Consider the following 21,710-nt stretch of genomic DNA (forward strand, 5'->3'; position numbering starts at 1 on the left):
TTCATGTGTTTTTATATCAAATGAAAGCGGACGGATTAGTCGATGATGCAAATCGCAGACCCTGGGCTTTTTAACATAACTTTTATATCCGAACATCTCAAACACACTTGAAAAGAACCGCTGAGAAACACCATATGTCTCCGTCCATACAGTGACGCGATGCAAACCTGAGTATGACCCTGAAATAGGTTTTGCAACATGGGCCTGAGATCTGGTCTGAAATCAACACTGCTCAGTCCCCGTTTGCTTATTATTCGTTATTATGAGTTTTGTAATCAGAAAACTATTGGACAACATGACAGGACGTGGAGACGCGTCGTCCATCTTTATTTAGTCTATGGCCGTGATGTGATGAGAGAGTGGTTCCGTTTAAATCGCCTCCATCTGACGATTCTCAGATCCTTTTAACATCGGGTCTTGTTTTTTGAAAGTTAGAGTAATCACACGAGCCTGGAAAGGTTTTTCTTCTGGTATTCATTCAGTGACCTCTACGTGTCAGAGCTCTTCAAACCTTTTCGTTTCCATGGAAATGTTCTGCTAACACACAGACAAAGTGTAGCTCACCAGAACATGCTGGTGTCAACGTCTGGTTCTCTAATCCGAGCTCCTACCGTCTCGTGGATCGGCTTCCATCACCGCTCCGCCGCCCCACTGCTGCCGCCACTGAGCTGGCACGAAAATGGCGGTCGACTGCTGGTTCGTCTCTCCTCTAATGAGCTTGTTGTCCGATTGAAACCTTGTTCGACGCCCCTGGCTTCTGGCGTCAGGGAGAAATGGCCAGGACAGCCAGTTTGTCAGTGTTAAAGCAGACATTAGATCAGATGCCAGCAAACAGTTGGGTCCAAATGTGCTTCAACCTTTAATGGGAACAGGAAGAATGTTGAGTAAGTGGAATGAAACCTCATGAAGACAGTAGATAAAGGACACAGGGTGAGTTATGGAGCATGTAGTCGTGACGTTACATGCAGCTCCACGATTGGAAATGTCATACATGACTGAGCCGCTGTGCTGTGCTGGCTGCGGAGAGTCGATAGTGCTCTTCACAATCGCTCTCATCTAAAACACAGAAGTGCTTATCCATACACGGTGCGATGTTTTCATTTGCACAGTAGATGGGAAAATGTTGGCCGTGCCGAAGCAGCATGCTGAAGTGCAGAGCGTACATGTGTATGATACCGTGCACGTGAGACTTCCACCGAGGCTGCACCAAATCACACACGCTCAGAGTTTGGTGGATTTGTTGCAGCTGCAGCACCTCTGGTTCAGGCAGCAGAGGAAGTGACTCTCGGTCCATTTCATTTTCCTTTCTCTTCCGCAGCAGCTGCAATCCTCAAGGTGACGCTCAGATTTGAGCCTTTGCACATTTAACTTGAGGTCGAATGTATAAGAGAGACGTTAAAGACAAAAAATCTCTCCTCTTCCTCCTCTGGCTTTAAACCCGTTGGCGTTGAAAGTGAATTTGTGCTGACGGTCACGATGGTTCCGTCAGAAATACAATCAGCATTAATCAGACAGAGACGTTAGATCTGAGGTCAGAGAGTCGCTCTGTTCATCTCATGATCACTTTCAAACACCTTCGGGTTCCTCCCTCCTGGTTCCTGTGTCACGTGACATCTTGCCGGACAGGAGGAAGGAGGATCGGGAGGTTTTGAGATGCGGTCGAGTCCCTGTGGTCACCTGGCAACCGGCGCCGCCTGTGCTTTAATGTTCTTCTCCGCACTGTGATCAGCTGATGCATTAGAATGATGATGGCGCGCTGAGTAGAACAAAACTGCTTCATGGGCGGGAGAGAGGTGACAGATGTGTGTGTGATCAGGACCGTTGGTTCTTGGAGGAGGAATTTATTCACATCAGTTCAAGCTTCAGCATTTGTGTCTGTGGTCCTTCACCAGCGTCTGTGAAAACTGACTGCAGAACAGTGTCGGAGCCACAGTGGATCTGTTGTTGACCTTCAGGATCAGCTGATCGCACAATCCCCTGATTCCTCGGCCAAGACTGTAATAAAACTAATGGAGCAAAAGACAATAGAGGGGGTGGGGGGAGGAGGCGGGTGCAGGTCCAGCGTCCTCTGTGAGGCATATATGAACTGTACGTATATGACGTCTCATCATCCATGAGCTCTTCCATCTCTCCGCTGCTCTGCTCCTCGTCCCCTCTCTCTCCTTTCATGTCTGCATAATCCTCTTTTGTACGACTCGTTCACACTGTCGGCTTTTTAATCGGGATAATTAGGCTTAGACTTCTCCCATGCCGCTCGTCTCCCACGGAAGATGGTGGACGACGTGTGCTCCTGTTGTTGAAGGATGATCGTCTGAAAACTTCTCCAAAGGTTATATTTTTATGGCGCTGGTGAAGGTTGAGGATAAGGCAGCGAGGTGCGGGTTTATGGGCCGTGATGCTTTGGATTGTCCAGGACAAAATGCATTTTAGTGGCTTCACTCCACAGTAGGAAATGAGATGAGGACGTGAGGCTGCGTCACGTCTTCCTCGTCCTCTCTCGCTGGCCGACAGAAAAGATGTTTTTCAATCATTGGTGCTGCGAGTTGGTAGTTTTACAAATGTGTGCAACATGAAACTGATTCACGCTGCAGCACAATGTGTCCTCTTTGTGTTTTATTTATCGGTTAATCAGTTCAAACAACAAAAGCTGCTTAAAGATGCAAATTTAAAAAATCACCTTGACCAAAGTCTCATTCTGAAACATGCAATGAACATTTAGCTGTTTGAATCATGTCACGATCCAGTGGCAACTCAAAGCCTTGGGTTTGGCATTATGTCCGGCGCCATTTTGGTTTTTTAAACCAGTATGGTGTAGATTCAGTCTCAAAATGTGTGCAGGTAAAACAACGCAGACATGATGTGAATGCACGGAACATACATGACGAGTAAACATACGTTTAGCATATCTCTATCACTGTAAATAATATGTCTAGTTGTTTTCTCTCCTGCCCTTGAGCTGCTCTTGTTCTCTCCTATCAAAACCAAAAAATCATCTTTTCTCTTTTTCCTATTTCACAAGTCAGCGTTCCATAAGACGACATGTAGCATAGACGTTTCTTGCAGTGCAGCATTGCCAGGCAGCAGCCGCAGTAACAGTTAACAGGATTAGACATGGCTTACATAAACATCTCCCATGGCAACAGTGCACCGGCGCCAGGAGAAGGCAGAGAGAGGAGCCGTCACCGGAAAACATCATCGCTGGTGTGGTCAGCTGAGTGTCAGCTCGCTCTGGGGCTTGACGTTCAGCGCCATGTGTTTCTTGCGCACGTGAAATGTGTGCATTTAAATCTGAAAACTAACCACAGCTTCCCTCATCAGTCTGGCCACATTCTGCAGCTCAGATGCTCCGTGTGTGTTTGTGTATCTTCTGTGCGTGTCTGATCGTGTACAACAGTGACTCGTGTCGTGCCACAGTTTGGCAGCGACGCCTAAAGCCCTGTCCCGTCGGATATACGAGGCCTTTACGACGCTTCATTTCCCATAATTCCCTCAGGAGAGACACATTGCTCAGTGCTCTCACCCTCAGCTCTGACCAGCGTCCCCACGTTATTCACTTCACCTGGCGGCTGGTTTAATGTAGTGGCTGCTCGCTGAATAAATTATTTGTACTTTACAAATCCTAATAGATTTAATTTCTGCTTTCGCATAATTGTCATTATCAATAATTCACGTGGTATCAGTTTTACTGTCACGGACGGCTGGTCTGGGCTCAGCGGCAGCAGGCTGGAGGTAATCAGTGATGTAAATGCCTCTGATAAGCTGCAATCAGGTATCAGCCAGACGACAGCAGCGTAATGCAACTCAACAGCACCGTTATCGTCACAATCAGCTGCAGGTCCAGGCCAAATGAGAATCGACCCCTGACTCTCCGCTCCGTTCCTTTAAATCAGGGACTCCGCGCCGCTCTCACCTTGAAAAGGTTGATTCTTGTTTGGAACATAAAGACGGCGCGGCAGAATGATTTATCGAAAAATAGTAAAATACAATAGAAAGACGTCTCCGGTGTGTTGGACTCTGTTTTGACTGCAAAGAGACTGAAACCAGAAACTGATAACATGTAGCTGCAGTAATGTTGTCCACCTGCTGGCATGCACCAAATGTGGTGTCGGAAAAAGAACTTATTAACGTAAACATGCTGATCCTAAATCAGCTGCTTCAACTCACATTGACTATGTTGCCCTACTGCCTTTAAAACAAGGGGCAACAACATGATCCTGATGTCGTCCTCCTCCGTTCATCACGACAGCAGCAGGATTTTTTTCATTTGGCTCAATCTTGGAGAAAGCCTGAGGGAGGCTGTCCTCCCTCCACGCCACCCTGACTTCCATCCAAACATCCCGCTCATACCCCGCACCCCCCGCTGCTGACTTGGCTGTTCTGTGACGTGCTTTTAGCCCCGCTAATGTAGCTACCTATGTAGGTTAAAGACCCCCTTGTGGTCGACAACTACACCAGTGCCAGGGGAGACATCTCAAGGTGAACACTGTGTTCAGATCACACGCTTCCCCCCTCGGGGGCGGCGGCAACAGTAAATAGGACAAGAACAACAATGTCCGAGACACATTTCAGCTGTGGTTGATTTACTCTGAGCGACATGGGACAAAGAAAACATTCAAACATGATAGATATTGCCGAGATTGTTTTTTTTTTTCAGTAAATTTCTCTCCCTGAAAAACGGAACGTTCTCCATTTAATCTCCTCGTCCTGTCTGCTGTGCTTAGGAATTTGCCGACCTCCTAATTCCCTAAATGAGCCATGAAATCAATAGGAAGACAACAGGGCCTCACTCAGTCTAATTATATGCATTTATCACCTATCACAGCCTTGGATTTGAGTGCTGGCTGCTGAGACTCTGTTGTAGCGTGAGGCGAAGTGACAGTCCAGCACCATCCGGTTCATCCGCAAAGCACGACTCAGCAGTGTGATATCAGGATAGAGGCAATTTGCAGCAGCGAGGATAAAGATGAGAGAAAATAACCATGAAACCAGAGGGAGGGGGACGTACAGTAGAGAGCGAGTGTCTTCCGGATGATCGCAGAACATGCATTTCAGAGGGTATGAGAGACGGCAGAGCAGAAGAGCACAGTCCTTCACACATTTCAAGCCCTTCACGAGAAAATGCTGTAATCCCAGCAATTACTGAGCAGCGGGGAGACACAGGGATCTGTCTGCGCCGATCTGCAGCGGACTTACTGGGCTTCAGAGATGGAAATCAACAATCTGACTCTGTGTTCACTGCAAGACTTCGTGCTCATGCAAGTCGCTGTGAAACAGACCTTAACAAGAGCAGACGTTTTGTTTTTAGAGGCAACATTGGTGTTTCTCCAGTGACCATCAGTGGAGAGCGTAAAACCCACAGCCTCAACCAGCTGTCTCAGAGAAAGTGACGAAAAAACAGAATCTTGGAAATGCAGCCTGATCTGGTTTCTCTCTTAGCTCACGTCCCATCGTAATCCTGTTCACAAGCATCTGGACAGAAGTGAAAACAACCTCCTCGATGAAGGTAATTAAAGGTTATAAACGACATTACAGTCACGACCACTTTCAGTGTGACCTCCAAATAAAACCACTGGATGATCCCGCCAGTCCAAGTAAAGTCGCCGTACGTCAACAAACATCCAAATCGCCCTTTAACATCTTCACCTCCAATCTGTTCAAGTTTTGCAAATAAAAACAAAAGCGAGTCCAAATTGATCAGCTGTTGTCCTAAGAGAGTGTGGATCCACTTCCCTGTCAATAGCGTCATCATCTCCACTTCCCTCCTGTCTTTCCTTCTCCCCTGGGGTCGAAAAGAGGAAGGTTGGAAGTCGCTTGGAGTGTGTGTGTGTGTGTGTGTGTGTGTGTTGGGGGGAGGGGAGTAGACGTCGCTGGATAACTGAGTTTCTCTTGGCAGCGGGCCCCTGAAGTGTCACCGCTCATAGAGCTCCACTCTAAGCGCATCCAAGTGCTTCCCTGTCCCTGCACATAATTTGCTCCCGCTAAAGATGAACCTGTCACCTGAAGCAGGGACGGACGCCGCGCTCCCAACAAAAGAATCTCCGGCTACACCTGTTGACATAATAATCACAGTCGTGATTTAAGGAGTAAACCAAAATGCAGCTCCTGGTGAAAACACTGAGTCGCGTGGAGATCACAGAACATGCAGTGTCATTGGGAATCACCGATCAAAGCACCTTCACTTAATAGAGTGAATCATTGATCACAGGCCACGGGGGTCACCTCTGTGTCCGCAGCGCCTTCTCTGGGATTAGATGAGATGAAGAGCGACGTCTCCGACACGTGGAGCTGTTGTCATTATTATGTATCGCTGTGTATTATGTATGGCACCCTGCACCCGCCAGTCAGGCTGAATGTCCGTGGATGTGTTCCAGAGTTTTAGATCCTTCAGTGCAAACAATACTCGCACCAAAGGCCTTTACACATCGACGGTAATCTCTATAAACAGATTCTGCATGTGAACGTGGAGACTCTTAGGTGAGGGACAAGATTCTGAGGCTGGGGAACACATGCATGAGCTATTGGTTATTTGCAAAGTTAGTCAAAATGTCGTCTAATATGCTTCAAAGACAAAAATAACCGAGCAACAGTTTATGACAAATGTATAAAAATAAAATAAACTTTCTATCAGACTGGCTGGAGAAGAAAGCTAAGATGAATCTGAACAGCGAGAGGGTAAAGAAAGTGAAACTGAGAGAAGGGCAGAGAAATAATGAGTTAAAATGGAGGAGAAAGTAGAAAAAGAGGGAACGTGAGGACGAGTGGGGGAGAAATGGGCGGCAGATGAATCTGTGTGTGAGTGAATGATGAGGTGTGTGATGGGACCTAATCTGCTGTCTGCTCAGTACAGTGCACGCTCTGTGCACTGCATGAGAATGGGATGCTGGTGCAGGAATCTCAACTCTGCCCCTCTGACTGTTTCTCCTGCAGGATTCCAGCCTCGGCCTCTGAGACTGAAAACCTGGAGACTCCAGAGGTGAGCTGCTTTTATTCTAATGCTTCACGTGAGACTGAAGAATCTCATCTTGCTTGATTTCTCTAAATCATCATGAATAATCAGCCACACGCACGAGATGTGAAGAGGGGGGTTTCCTGCCTTTATGCTAAGCTAAGTTATTCAGCTGTCAGTGGTATGGGACGTAATCCTCAGTCGTGCAGACATGGTACAGAAGAGAGAGAGGAAGATTTCTCTCTTTTGCATTTGGAGAATGAAGTGGAAGTGTTGTGACTTAATGTAAGATTTTAAGAAAATCAAAACTGTTCAACGAGTCAAAAGAGAATTTAATTTGGTGCTAAAACTGAAGAATAATTTCACAAATTCATTTACAACACATGTATTTGTTTCGCACTGACATTATTACGCTCAACATTTGGACTTTTCTTCTTAAAATGCAAAATGGAATCATTATCTTCACAGTCTCGTTCAGTGTCTGATGCCTGCTGCTCTTACTCCTCCGCAGGAGAATGTATCCGAACATCAGGACAAACAAAAATCTCATCAAGTTTCTATAAACTCTTTTCATCGGTGAATAAACAACACGTTCAATATATAATCACAGAAAACATGACCTCAAATCGGATTTACTCAGATTATGTGATGAAAAATTCACATGAACGCTCGAACCTGGACAACGAGTTAAATCACAGCATCGCAAAACATCAAGGGATCATGAATGTGGACGTTTCTAAAGAGGATAAATCTGATCAGGGGGAAGTTTTTTCTTTCCGTCTTTTTTTGCAGGCTGCACTTTTTCACTGGTTTTCCCGTCAGATGGATAGACGGTGTGACAGACCAGTCAATAGAAGTCAGCAGTGATTATGCAAGTTGCTTATGCCTAATGAGAAAGGTCAGCGCATTGCCAAGAGACTGGGACACATGCCCAGTCTCACACTGAGATGTACAGTACACACTGCTGCAGAAACCTGCACTGAACAAACACACATATTCCTCAGTCCCCTGCAGGGAGCGAGCTGAAGAGAAACCCTTTAAGACTTTTGAGTTTACTCGTGTAAAACGTGTTTCTGTGCAGCAGAGAGTTCAGTGTCATCAATAACGAAAAAACACTCCGTCTGCTTTGCATTCCTGGGCCCGTTTGCTTTTTGGTGCCACGTTTGTCTCATACCTGCAGACGTAGCCGAGCACACTGTCAGCGTGCCAGCCTCTGCAGCCGGGCCCACAACACAAAGAAGAAAAACTGAAGCTGCTTTCAGACATGCACCGAACTGATCCTCCACATTTTCTCCAGAGAAGCTGCATGTGTGAACGCAAATGTCCGAGTGGGAGCCTCCAGATTATCTGCAGACTTTGTCCCTGTGATGTAAAGTCAGTAGAAAGTTGGATGTGATAACACAGCAGGAGCAGGAGCCTCCATCATGTCCTGGAACTTTCTGCTTATTATCTCCATCAAGTGTTTTTCTCTGTGTTTGTTGTTAGTGAGCAGTATTACGCTAAAAAGACGGGACGGATTATTACGAAACTTGGTGGAAGGATGTGACATAAGTCAGGGAAGGACTCAGTTAAGTTTAGTGTGGATCCAGGAATTGTATTTCACTTTCTTCGTCACTGTGAGGTTCGACGTTTGAGAATAATTCAGGTTCTTAGTTTTAAAACATTGGACGATGGTAAGTTGCCAAGCAACAGCAGATGTTTGGGATGAATCTCAGTTGTGCAACTTAGCGTCTTTGTTTTTATCCACTTTAAGATTCTGAGATTGTCATTGATTCGTCAGTGAACAATTCATCTGAAAAGAAATCACCTAGTGAATTTAAATGTGGTTTCGTGAAGAGACTGTTGGCCGGAGTTAAGTGAGAGGAATTCAGATTTAATAATCTAACTTGATTTTTATAGAACCTCTGACACGTAACATGGATTAAAAACTGAGAACACAAACTGCTGTTCATTTGTTCTGGTTTAGAGTGCGTGGCAGTTCTCATCCATTCATTCATCCATTCATTCATCCATTCATCCGTCAAGCACATTATTGTGAATCAGACATTTTGACTTTTGAAGTAGATATTTTCTAATAGATCCAATGACACATGATGCAGTTCATACATATACATGTGTATATTGAAGATTTCTGTGTATATAATAATACATGTTATATTATATTATATATCTCCGGTTCGTTTCCATACGGCCAAACAATTTTCTGGTGCACCCCCCCCGCCCCCCCTCCCTCCACCTCAGGCTGATCTAGCTTTGGTTGACAGAGCAGCATCCTCGCTCATTGCTTTGATGTGTTGTGATTGTGTTGGTGTGTGGGGTGGTGGGTGGTGGGAGGGGTTGGGGATGATGATGATGATGATGGTGGTGGTGGTGGTGTAATGTTGGGGGGATGGGGGGTGGGGGGGGGGGGTGTAGCAGAGAAAAGCGTTCTGCAGTGAAAATGTGCTCCCACTGAAGCGTAGAGAGACTGCAGCAGAGTGAACGAGCCTGTGCACCACCTGCAGTCGTGTGTGTGTGTGTGTGTGTGTGTGAGGGAAATAATCACCCAGGACACAATGATTCAACACCCCTCCTCTCCTCCTCTGCCACCCTCTCTCCTTTCTCCTCCCTCCTTCTCTCCCTTCGACCCAATTCGCCACAATCATCTCAACCTGCGCCTGCCTTGGATCAGCCGTGCACCGTGACGGCTGCTGCGCGTCTGTGTGTGTGTGTGTGTGTGTGTGTGTTCAATATTCTCAAACACTCTCTCTCCTCCTCCTCCTCCTCCTTCTCCTCCTGCGATTCGCTGCCATCCCTTTTTTTTTTGTCATTCGTCTCCTTATGTCTCTCATCCGTCCATTTTGACTCGTCCATTCACTCTCTCAGCCTCAATGATCACTACTTGATGCGCACTTTCATCCTCAGCAACACAAACACAGAATGAACACACTCAGTCTGTCTCTCTGTCCCTCTTCTGTTATTCTTTTTTCCTCTCTCTCTTTCCCTTTCAGCCGTTCTGTTCCCAGTCATTTCTCCCTTTCTCTCTCCCCCCTCCTCACTCTTTTGCTCCCCTCCTCCCACACTGGCTGAGTGAGTGCTGCAGCATCAGTGCATGTGTGTGTTGGAGAGAGCGGCACACACACACAGAAAAAGAGAGAAAGAGAAAGAGAGAGAGAGAGAGAGAGGAGTGTGTGAGCGCGAAGCACCGGGGATCCTGAGCCTAGAGGGGAGCCGTGTGATGAGAGGGGGGCTCTTCTGCCTGTGGATGTATGAGCCAGGACAGCATCTTTTCTTTCCTTTTCTTTTCTTGCAGGCGAGTGTACATGTGCATGAGTGTGTGTGTGTGTGTGTGTGAACGTTTCAGCATGCGTTGTGTGTGTGTACATGTGTAACAGTGTCGTCGATCAGCGACAGGCTCTTCGCATTATGCAGCCGACGGTGCTCATCACACTTTGAGGACTGACTCATCTCGACCGGGGCTGCGGAGACGACAGGGGGGAGCCAGAGACAGACGGATGGGAAGACAGGAGGACAGTTTCAGGCTCTTGACGCTCCGGGACCCTCTAGACCGTCCAAGGGTCTAGTCCATTTCTGGGACGCCACCAGCCCCCCCCCCTCCTTTGCAAATCCACAAATTGGAATTGCAGACACACAATCCCCAGTTGTTTCCAGTCTTTTCTTTCTGTGGACGAAGACAAGAGGGTCCCCTGTCTCTGCTGGGTTGCGGGGGGGGGGCTTTGCAGGATCCTAAATCGGAGCCAAGGTGGTGAGGGGGGGGATAAGAGGCTGGCAGACGAGACGGGACAGACGCAGGCATGGCTCGCCTCAACTGGTGCCTGGCTGCCGTCATCAGCTGGGGCAAGTTCCTCTTCGCCTGCTTCTTCCCGCTGCGGGGGGCCAAGCGAGACAAGGTAAGACCTCCACAGAGGGAGGGGGAGGGAGGGAGGGAGAGGATGGGGGAGGCATGGACGACTTCTGCACATGTCATCTTTCATGTGTCACCTCAGCCCGTGCAGGTGACTTTCTTTTACAATAGCAAGCACATCTGGAATCCTCATCCCGCATGAAATTTCCATCTGGAGGGGCCTTGTGCTCAATCATGCCACTCAGCAGCCGGCTTCACCTAAACCACCAAATGACGTAGCTGTGAAAACGCCACGGACCAGGGGCTCTGGAGGGCTGCTCGCTGTCCCTCTTAGTTGCTGGTTCAAGGTCAGTGTTACATCTCCAAGTGGTCTCCAGGCGGCTGCTCCACATAGAGATGCCGGGGAACCATGGGGAGCAGATTTTGGATTTGCAACAACCACCTGGAGCAAAATGTCGGTTTCTCCCAGTACATCGGGTCACCTTGCTTTCACAGCAGCAGAACTGTGATGCACCATTATTTTTGGGGGGTTTTGCGTATCCCCAAGAAGGAGCTCTTCATCTTCATCCGCCCCCCTGTCGGTGCATGCCATGCTATTTGCAGGCTTTAGATCTAGTGAGCTTTTCATCCCTGCATCATATCTCCGCTGGTCGTATGGCACATGTGTGTGAGCAGGAAAGGCCAATCTGAGTTCAGTGAATGGTATCAGCTGAACACACACTCTCCTTCCTTTGTCCGTTTCCCCGGAGCCGACGTTATTAGCAAAACCTGCACTGCAATCTTTTTCCTTTTTGCTTTTCTCTTGCAGATAATCAATCATGTGTAACTACTCCGGCTCGTCTAAATGGCACCGTTCACTCGGACGCGCTCCAACATGCGCACTTACATGCGAGGACGGTGCCTGAGGTGATGCTCTGATGAATGGCGATGGGTGGGATCATTTTTGGAGGCGATTTTTCTTATTTCTTTCAAACGACACAAGCGTCTCTAGAGCAAAGCAGTCGTCCTCAGGCTGGAGAACCAATCAGCGTAATGCACCGCGTCCTCGGCAGGTTTAAGAAATAATGTCGCACCACTTCAAATACCCTCTGAAAGTGAAAACACCTCTTAGGACTTTACGTGTGTCGTCATGTTCTGTATTTACATCCTCAACTTTGGCTAATTTCACAAAGCCCAGTTGAAACTTGAGGGTTGCGGGTCTCTAGCTTGGGTGGCGTTGGCGTAATAAGGTCTGGCGACGATGGGGATTTAGCTGACGGTGACGCCGAAGTGTGCACTGCTGCAGCCGCCCGTCTCTTTGAGCCCCAACACCCTCCCACCAGCACCAACACCAGCAGCAGCAGCAGCCCCCTCCCACCCGCCCCATTGCCGCAGCTCCTTATCTCCACAACCACGCTCGTTCCCGCCACACTCCCCCCTGTCGCACTCGCTTGTATGTGTGTGTAAATGGAGCTTGTTAGTGTCTCTGCACACACACACACTTGTTATACGGCACATCTCCTTGACCCTAAACAATGAATCCACGTTCACTTCATTCACACGGTTTCTGCTTTCAGCTTTTTTTTCTTCATTTCCTTTTGTGTGAGATTTTCTTCGCCCTTAGAAGCGCTCGCGCAAATCGATGTGGTGAATGAATTCTCTTGCACCATTTTTCAAACTGACCCCGGCCTCATTATTCAGGCGAGGGGCTCGTCTTCATCCCTCTACCTGCACTTTAAAATCAGCTCCACTCATATTTTACCCTCATGCAGGAACATTCCCGCAGCCCCTCAACAGAAAAGAGCTCGTTTCTGACCACGTTCTGGTCCTCGGTGTTATTCTGCAAGAATATTTCAACTTATTCTTTCGTGTGAATCCACATATTTTAGGTATTTTCCTGAATTTGTCTCTTTCCTCTTGTATCCATGTTATTTCCAGGATATCGTTGAAAAAAGTTGGTTTATATTTGAGAAATGTGAATATTTCCGTGCACCTCTTTGTGAGAAGAGTAAATTCGGCATCGGAGACGCCAGATACACATGTGGGATCATCATGAAAACCCACATTTCCCTCTGTAAACTTGGATTTAAACATTAAATCCAGCTTTTGAAGTTTGTTGAGTGACCTCAACAGCAAGTTTTGAAATTCTGCCTCTTCATCGTCAAGATAAACATGAGAGTTCTGCCTCCCAACATGATTTTTAAGTCACCTCCACCTCCGTCTCTCCAGCTGCGGCACTCGGAGCTCGCCACGTGACCGGCAGGGAGGTGAAAGTGGAGAGGTACGGCTCCGTGTGTCTTCCCTCCGAGGGCCGCCGTGAGGTGTTTAGTTTCCATGGCAACGGGGCTCACGCGGCAGTCCCCGCACGACAGGGCCGGGTTACTACAGGAGGAGATGTGCTGGGAGTGTGTGTTTGACTATGAATGGGTGGTGCTCTGGAAGAAAGAGAGAGGGAGAGAGGGAGAGCGGTGATGATGTGTTTTCTCCATGTGTGTTACTATGGTGACGCTATTGTGGTACTATGGAGCTTCCTCTCCTCCTCACATCCTGTCTCCTTGTCTTTTCAAATTCTCTTCCTTTCTGTTGAATCCTCTCCTCTTCACTTCCTGTGTCTCCTTTCCTCGTGTCCTCTCTCTCTTCCTCTCATCTCTTTCCTCTTCTCTCTCCTGTTCCTTTTCTTTTTTCCAATTCCAAATCCTCTCCCTTCCTTCTTCTCTCCTCTTTACTTCCTGTTTCCTTACCTTTCCTTCCTTCCTTCCTCTGTCCTCTTTTCTTCTTGTGTCTCCTTTCCTTTCTTCCTGTCGCCTCTAAACTTCTTGTGTTTCCTTTCCTTCATTTTTTCTGTTCCTTTCCTCATGTCTTCTTGTCTCCTCTCTCCTCCTCTTCTTCCTCCTGTTCCTTTTCTTTTATCTGATTTACTCATCCCTCCTTTCCTTTTCCTGATTGTTTCACCCTTCCTTTTCCTTTCCTTATCTCATGTCCTTTCCTCACGTCTCCTCTCCTCTTGCTTCCTTCATCTTTTTGTGTCTCTTGATCTCATGTCCCTCCTCCTCTCTCCTCCTCCTCACCCTTCTCTTCATATCTCCTCTCTGTATATGATGTTTACTTGCGTCCCCATTTATTTAACTAATGTCTCCCCGGGCAGTAAATTCCCATCAGGCAGTGCTGCGGGCAGCCAAAAGAGAAGAGGCTGATGGGAAACCTGTCCGCTGAATGGCTCCTTCTTCTCTCGCTCCAGATTGCCTCTCCAGCATATGCATGAAAACCTCATTCATTGCTCGTTGTATTTATCAAACGCTCCAATAAGCTCTCACACTGAGAGGTGTCGGCCGTGGCGAGCGGCGACAGGTTCTGTTCCCGCAGACTCTGAATGGTTCAGTGTATTCTGGGCCAGCGTTCAGCCTGATGGATGTTTTGTTATTTTAGCATTAAAGCTTTAATGTGATGGATTCTCCAGCGACAGAGGAGGATACGGAGGAATACTTCATCTCTTCTTCTCCCTTCTCTTCCTCTCCTCTCTCCTATTCCTCTTGTGTTTCTCCCCACCTCTTCTCCTCCTCTCTTCTCATTTCCTCTCCCTCTTCCCCTTGTTTCCTCTCCTCTTCCTCTTTCCTTCCTCTCCTCTCCTCTGCTGCAGCTGTTGCTCCTTGTGTGCATTTGTCGCTACGTGCACATGTGCATAAAAAACCTTTAAATAGCTTTAACATGTTGTGTGTGTGTGTGTGTGTGTGTGTGTGTGTGTGTGTGTGTGTGTTTTCACTGAGCTCCGGCATGTTGCTTTGGGAGTTGGGGAATAAGAACCTGACCTCACTGTGCAAAAATGTTGTACTGAGAAAACACACCACTCCCAATAGCAGCTCCAAAATCAATGCTTTTTGCAGGTAGTGAAGTATCACTTAAATGGCTCCTCTGGCTGCACCCAGAAAGAAAAAAACAACAACCTGAGCTGCGTGCATGAGCTGTGTGTGTCGACATGTGCTCCACAATCTGCAGTGGATGTCGGAAGGTTGGTGGGAGGCCACTAGAGGCTGCTAGCAACCCAGTTTAGAGCAGCCGGCTGCAGGGAAACAAACACACACCAAACCCATTTAAAAACCAGTTCGGTTAACATGGCTGCTGCTGCACAAGCAGAAACATCTCTGCAATGTGTGCACACGCTGCTGACATTATGTTAATACAGTACACACACACACACACACACACACACACACAGATTATGTGTCAGGTTCGCCTATGGATGGAGGTAACTGTTACAGTGGAAGTGATGGAGTGCAGCAGGGATCAATAGAGGGTGTTTTCTCAAAATGAATTGGCTCTTAGCCCTTTATGGATCTGACTGTGGAGTGATGTAATGTGTCTGCACTGCTGATATTATGTTGATTCAGTGCTGTACGTTATATGGACGTACACACGCATAAAGCGATCCCTCGCGCATGTGCTCGGAAATGCATGCATGTTCACTGTACGCACACGCAGGGAAGATGAAACACACATAGGCCAGAAACTGATCCTGTATCAGTTTGTGTGGGGACTTTGTTGGTTTTAATCGGCTCTGACTGACAGTGATGGAAACGTGACACCCTGGTGAACACGCTAATTTCTAATTCCTTATTTCGGCTGTCCGGACGTCATGGTCCTCACTGGAGTTCCGAGTGTTGGTGCGTAAAAAGCTGTGGACGTTTGACGTTGTTCCTCTTTTGTGTCTTGCATGCGGCAACACTTAAAAGACAGCGAGGCGAGCGCCACAGTTATGATGTCGAACATGACGCACCAGGGTGAAAAGACAGAAAGGAAAACTCAACTGGCGATGGGAAATGAGTCAGTTGCCTTTTTGGCGGGTTCGCCTGCTTATAGCTGTTTTATTTTGGTATAAAAGAACAAGTGGACCATGTTCCACAGATTCTCATTGATTTCTCAGAGAAGGATCAGATTTGGAGGACTGGTATCTGTGAGTGTGTGTAATTGGGCGCAGCTTGATTGAATTTAACGGACGTTTGGCTGAGGTATGAGCTTTCTAACTTTCTGTGAGTGTTGCACTAAATTGCAGGAGTTTCCCTTTTCAGTGTGAGGTCCAGTTAGAATTAACTTGCGTGAAAAGAAAAAGGGGATAATTGACGTGATGAAGACTTGTGCACGAGCCTCTGCATGTTCATTGTTTTCATACGCTGCCTTTCTTTGAGTGCGCACACGTGCAGCATCTGTCCATCAGCTGCATTTTCTCGTCGTCCCAACAACTTCTGCAGCAGGTACCTGTTAGTTCTGCACTAGTTTGTCCGACCACTCGGCTGCGTCACAGTCCTGCGGATACTTCGAAGGAGCAGAGGCGATCTGGAAGCAGGAAGGGGTTGCCAATGAAAAATTTAAGTGACATTAGCACAGACATGAGCGAGCATGCTTGCAGAAGAGAGGTGGAGGGAAGGAGAGGTGAGGTATGCGATGCAAGGAAGCCAAAGGGGTGGAGGGTGGTCAATGAATGGAGTGTGTGAGGGGGAGAAAGGAGGGACTAACAAGGATCATTTGAGGAGAGGGGAGGATTTGAAAGGGACAAAAATAAAGGCCAGGACTCACCTCCCCCCTTTTACTTTATGGAATAAAGTTACCACTCTTCAAGACGAGGGCAGGAGTGAGTGAGTGAACAAAAGTGAAGGAGCAGGAGTGGAGGACGCAGAGCAAGAGAGGGAGGGAGTGAGCTGAGATGAGGGACTGAGAGAGAAAACCAGAGCAGCGTTTCCATTCCCACCCTCCGTGCACCTCGCATGTCTGGCATGGATCCGTGTCACCGAAGCCTGCGTGGATCTACCGGGAATCTCTGGGAATACTGTGGATTTCTGCCGTGAGGCCGGGAGAGTCCACGGGTGGCGGTTTCTTATTTTTTATTTCTTTTCAAAGATGCCCTCCGTGTCTCTGTCTCTGCCCTCGGCTCTGGCAGGGAGGGCCAGGACGTGGGTTTGCCTCTCCTGCATGTTTTGGGTAAGAAATCCGTGATAGATACAAGACTGCATGTGGGTCAGTCGCCAGGAAAAGGTCAACAGCGTTTTGTTTTATGTGTGAGGAGGTGACACGCTGCAGCATCACTGTTGCCTCCAGCTCCACGAGACGTTTCATGTTTGTGGGATTTAAACATTTGGCTGAAAGTTGGAAAACCTTAGAACCTTGAAGCGTTCGATTTTGATTTGCTATCAATGTTTAAAACTTGCATTCTCCCAAAGTATAGAAATATTTATTATAAATATTCACCACTTTTTATATTCGTTACAACTTACTATTAACATATTCCATCAAAGTATATTTCCACTAATTAAACCCTTCATCCTCACAACATCTGTATATAAGATACCTCCTCTATCGTCCGACCTGTTTTGGTCACTAAAGGTCAAGCGGTCCCTTCTCATTCGTCCTCGCTGTAGCTGCATGAGCACGACGGGCGAACCCACAGTAGCCGGCTCCGCTTGATGATCCGTGCAAGACTAATCTAGTTGACTGCTCTGTGGCGACTCGCTTCGGCGTGTTCTTGCGTCGAGTCCATGCGGCCTCGGCACTCGAGCTATTTCTGGTTTCTCCTGTATAATTTAATCTGCTGCTGCTCGCTTCTCCTCCTATCGGGGACTGACGGAGTGTATCAGGAACCGGGGGCTCTCCACGCAGCATCATGGGAAAGAAGAAATTGCGTGTGGACCCAAGATCATGGGTTTTTATTCCTGTGCAGTTGTTGTGTTCTTGCTGCACCTGTGACCTGCAAACTGAGCCTTGTATGTTAACACGCTCCGACATCACACATTACCTGGGTTTTTATGCTCTGAGCTGCAGTGTTACACCATCTCCATCAGAGAAGTAGGTGGATTTATAGATCTTTTGGTGGTTTAATGCACACACAGTGCGTCATGATGGCACCCAAGTGTTAAATGAAGCATCTGTCCTACTTTTCCGGAGCTCGCAGTGGAGCCATTTAGATGCAAGAGGGGAAAGAGGCAGGATGGGAGGAGAAGCTCCCACGCAGTTCATATGCAAACGAAGGCTTTGACTTCAGATGGGATTCGTCCAAATCCAACATCATCGACGACAGAAAGACGCCGAAGAGGGAAGAGAAGGGGAAAGAGTGACGAGTGTCGTGAGGTGTGACATCAGCAGCGCGAGCAGGAGGAGTAATGAGCAGAGGCTGAGTGACGTGCGAGAGGCCCGTTCTGAGAAAGCTCCTCAAATACATGCTATTAATAATTGAGCAGCCCCACGCACAGAGAGAGAATATTCGATTTGACGAGCTGACAGAAACAGCCACAAACGCAGGAGAGTTCCTGCAGCACCGGCAAAATACTTCTGTGAGCTCATTACGGCTCCGCAGTATGCTAAGACGCTGCGCTAACAAATAACAACAAAAAACGTTATCTGACACAGCGCCGCCGCCGCCGATTCCACTTTAAACATATTCTGTGAAGAATCCCCTGCTGGTGTTTCAGGCCTGGGATTGTGTTTGTGGTGTTCTCTGGTGTCAGAGTGTAGCGACAGACCTCAGATGTTTTCTTGTTCCCGTGGAGGCTGTTTCATCTTGACTGTAAGACGGCGAGGCGTTGGTGATGTTGCAGAGTTTGTCGGTCTGTTCACGTCGTGTATTAATAATGTATGCAAACATAAATAACCTAAATTTAGTGTTGGTCTACAATTTGAGAGTGTTTAGGAGTTTTTAAATACATAAACCTGAATATGAAACGTACACTGATTTAAGAAATAACCACGGTGAGTCGCTCTCCTTTGGTTGAATTGTAAGAAATGATCGTGGCGTTAGAGGAAGTCTGACCTCATGTGTCTTTGTGATGTCAGACATTGGCCTGATGACATCACCAGCAGAAAAGATTGGACAATGTGTTTCTGAACTTTGTGCAAAACAGTTTTTCTTTGGAGCGTCCTTTTAAAATCATCTCATCTTTCTTTGTATTCATGTGTCTGCAGCTTGTTCATATTCTTCCTCGTGGTTTTCTGTTGGTTTTAGCTGCTGCAGATTATAAAGAAGATTTAAATATATATTATATCATGACTCTTTTGTTTTATTGTAGGTGGTGGTGGCTTCCAGCTGAAACACTGTAGGCTGAGATGTATGGTAGATCCATCATGTCTTCAGTTGTCTCACAGAGTCTCTTATTGACTCACCAGAATCCCCTGAGAGCTCTGAAAATCAATCGGCCTTTGATTGGACCGTCACGCCTCTGTGTGTGTCACCTCTGTGTGCGTGTGTGTGTGAAATGCCATTTCCCGCTGCTAATAAGAACGTATGTGCTCGCCGTGCCAGGTGATTAGCTTGCGTTGAATGAGGGGATTCGTCGGGGTAATGAATCCCGCTGTGTTTACGGTGGCGTTATCATCGTCCATCAAACTTGTAGACTTGTACGTCTTGTTCATGCCCCAACGGGAACCATAATTTACAAAATTTACAAAATGAACATCACCTGTTTTGAAGAGGACTTAAAACTAGAGATTGAGAAATAAACTTATTGGAAAATGTTTACTGACGTTATAAATCAAGTAATTTTATCATAGACTTCTATAGAAATAATCAGAATACAGGTTTCAGGCACTGACACAATTCACTTCCTTTTTCCAGCGTTATTTGGATCTTTTGGGATTACAACACACTCTAGTTTAGAAATATGTAAATCTTCTATTTACAAAACATGGGGAAAATGAAGAGCCTCACACAGATCTTTACAATATTGTTTTTAACGTCATAAAAACACACAGTTGTGGTTCGGTCCACATCTTTCATAATAATATCGGTGCAGATATTTGTGCTGTGAAGATGATGTCCACCTCCATCTGACATGAAACTGCACTCAGACCCAGTTCTGGTTCCTCCACAGGGAGCTCATGTCCTCCTCAGCTGCCTCTCAGGCTGTCGGTCCGCAGCCACAGATCCTTCTAACTCTCACCGGAGCCTCCTCTCGCTTTTCCAACCAGTGCATTTGTACGTGCACGTGTGTGTGTGCGCGTGCACAGCCGGTGGTACCATATCTGCGAGAATCAGAGCGTCCCCTGAGTGTGGACAGCCGTCATTCTGGCTAAACAATGCTCCAGTATCTGCGATAAGGTGATTTATACGCGATGTGACCGGACACCTCCCTGCAGGGCCCCGGGGCCACCGGCAGCCCGACCATGACCCGGCCTCAGTGCACTGCCCTGGGCACTGTGCACTGCTCTGCCCCCTCGTCTCTGCCCTCACAGAGGCTGGAGACGATTCAAAATGAAAAACGTGGAGATTAGGGCCGGACATAATGATTCTTTTCATTATTGATTAATCCGTCAATTGATTTTGAATTCTTGATTCATTGTTTAGTTTGTAAAACATCAAGATATTCCCCAAAGCTCATGGTGACGACCACACATCTCTTGTTTTGTCTGAACAAAGATGTTTAGTTCCTAATCAGACACAAGTGCTTGATCCTTTTATAGAATCAATGCTCTGATCAGTCTAATCCATTAATCTAAGATGTCCTCCTCAAGATAAATGTACAACTTACACATTCCCTGTTTGTAATGTTTTAATACAAATTCTGATTTTACTTTTCTCGGGATAGAAAAAGTACATTTTTTATTACCTACGCCAAGGAGGTTTTGTTTTCGTCCGTCTATTGGTTGGACTGGATTGTTTGTCAGAAATAACAATGTGGATCTAGTGAATATAAATGTGGTTTCATGAGAGAACTGGGAGGTTTACGTTCTGTTGAGTGTCCTCAACTTGATGCTCATTTCGGATGCTTGGTTTATGGAGTCGTGTTCCAGTTATTTCCTCAACAATCAATGAATCGATTGGTCCAGAAATGACATTTAAAAAGATGTTTACAACATATACCTGGTGTCGCCGTGTGCTGCTTTTTATTCTGGACCAAACACACGAGAGCCCAGCGTTCAAACTTCATTAGCGGCTGACTAACGATCATAACAGCAGCCGAGACTTCATGATCACAGCTCATTGATCTCCGTGTCTCTGCGTCTGCATCGGGTATCGATCGAATCGCACGCTCACGTAAACACTGCAGCAGCTGCAGCCCTCACGTGCACATGCTTACTGCTGGATGTGATGCATTCATCCAGCATCACGTGCACACTTACGCACTCAGTGTGCTGATGCTCAAAGGAGGAATCTACTACGACCTGGCACCGGGCCGACGGTGTCAGACCTCAGGGATCGGATGTATTCAGAGCCATAAATAAAACATCCTGAACTCGTGTGTATGTTCTTGTACACTGATCCATACTCCCATGACGTATGGACGTAGAGACGGACAGTGTGTGTTCTTCTGATTTCTACCTCCACAGGCTTTACTCTCTGTTCTGCCAATCACTGATGTGCACATAATCACAGTGAAGGAGGCCCCTGGAGGGTTATAACCAGAATAATGACTCTCCTGATAAGAGATCTCACTCTTCCCTCTCTCATTCTCCCATCTACTGTGAAAATAAATCAAGGAGCCGAGGTTTGGATTTGTTAATCTGCTGGATGTCTGGATGCCGCTCATCGATTTACGCTGAGTGAAGCCGGTGAAACAAACATGATGCATCGGTGTGTTTTCATCTAAACACACTGACCTCAGCCCCCCTGCTAATTTCAGCTGTTTGATGCACCATCTGTGCGTTTGAGATTCACGGAGAGTTCAAGAGCGAAGGACGAGTTTACAGCGAGGTGACGCAGAGTCTGACGAAGTTCACAGAGATGTGAAATAAGTCTGATCCACACAGACTGATCCGTCCCTACATCAGGGGGAGGAGACGGAGGAAATGTGGTTTTGTTTTTGGTGCAAGCTCATTACACAAGGTGGGAACGTGCGACATGAGAAAATGTGCACTATGGAAGATGTTTTGTAAAAAAGCTGTTGTGGAGTAAAAAGATGTTTACGTGAGAGCGAGGGGCTCAGACCAAGAGGGAAAAGTTCCCTCAGCAGTGCAGACAGGGCG

At 47.0% G+C, this 21,710-nt stretch overlaps 1 protein-coding gene across 15 annotated transcripts in view; it reads left to right on the forward strand.

Moving 5' to 3' along the window:
• The first annotated feature begins 9,718 nt into the window (after positions 1–9,718).
• tns1a (tensin 1a) overlaps positions 9,719–21,710 on the forward strand; it is a 69,927-nt gene continuing 57,935 nt past the window's right edge. For 5 of the 15 annotated variants that reach the window (XM_069520795.1, XM_069520806.1, XM_069520799.1 and 2 more), the window contains exon 1: positions 9,724–10,836. In XM_069520795.1, coding sequence (XP_069376896.1) covers positions 10,741–10,836 — 96 coding nt within the window. In that variant the 5' untranslated portion in view covers positions 9,724–10,740. Of the gene's footprint in view, positions 10,837–16,308; positions 16,740–21,710 lie in introns of those variants that run through there. The other 10 variants (XM_069520803.1, XM_069520796.1, XM_069520800.1 and 7 more) reach the window with 8 other exon arrangements.

This window comes from Paralichthys olivaceus, chromosome 24 (assembly GCF_024713975.1).
Source record: "Paralichthys olivaceus isolate ysfri-2021 chromosome 24, ASM2471397v2, whole genome shotgun sequence".
Taxonomy (NCBI): Eukaryota; Metazoa; Chordata; class Actinopteri; order Pleuronectiformes; family Paralichthyidae; genus Paralichthys; species Paralichthys olivaceus.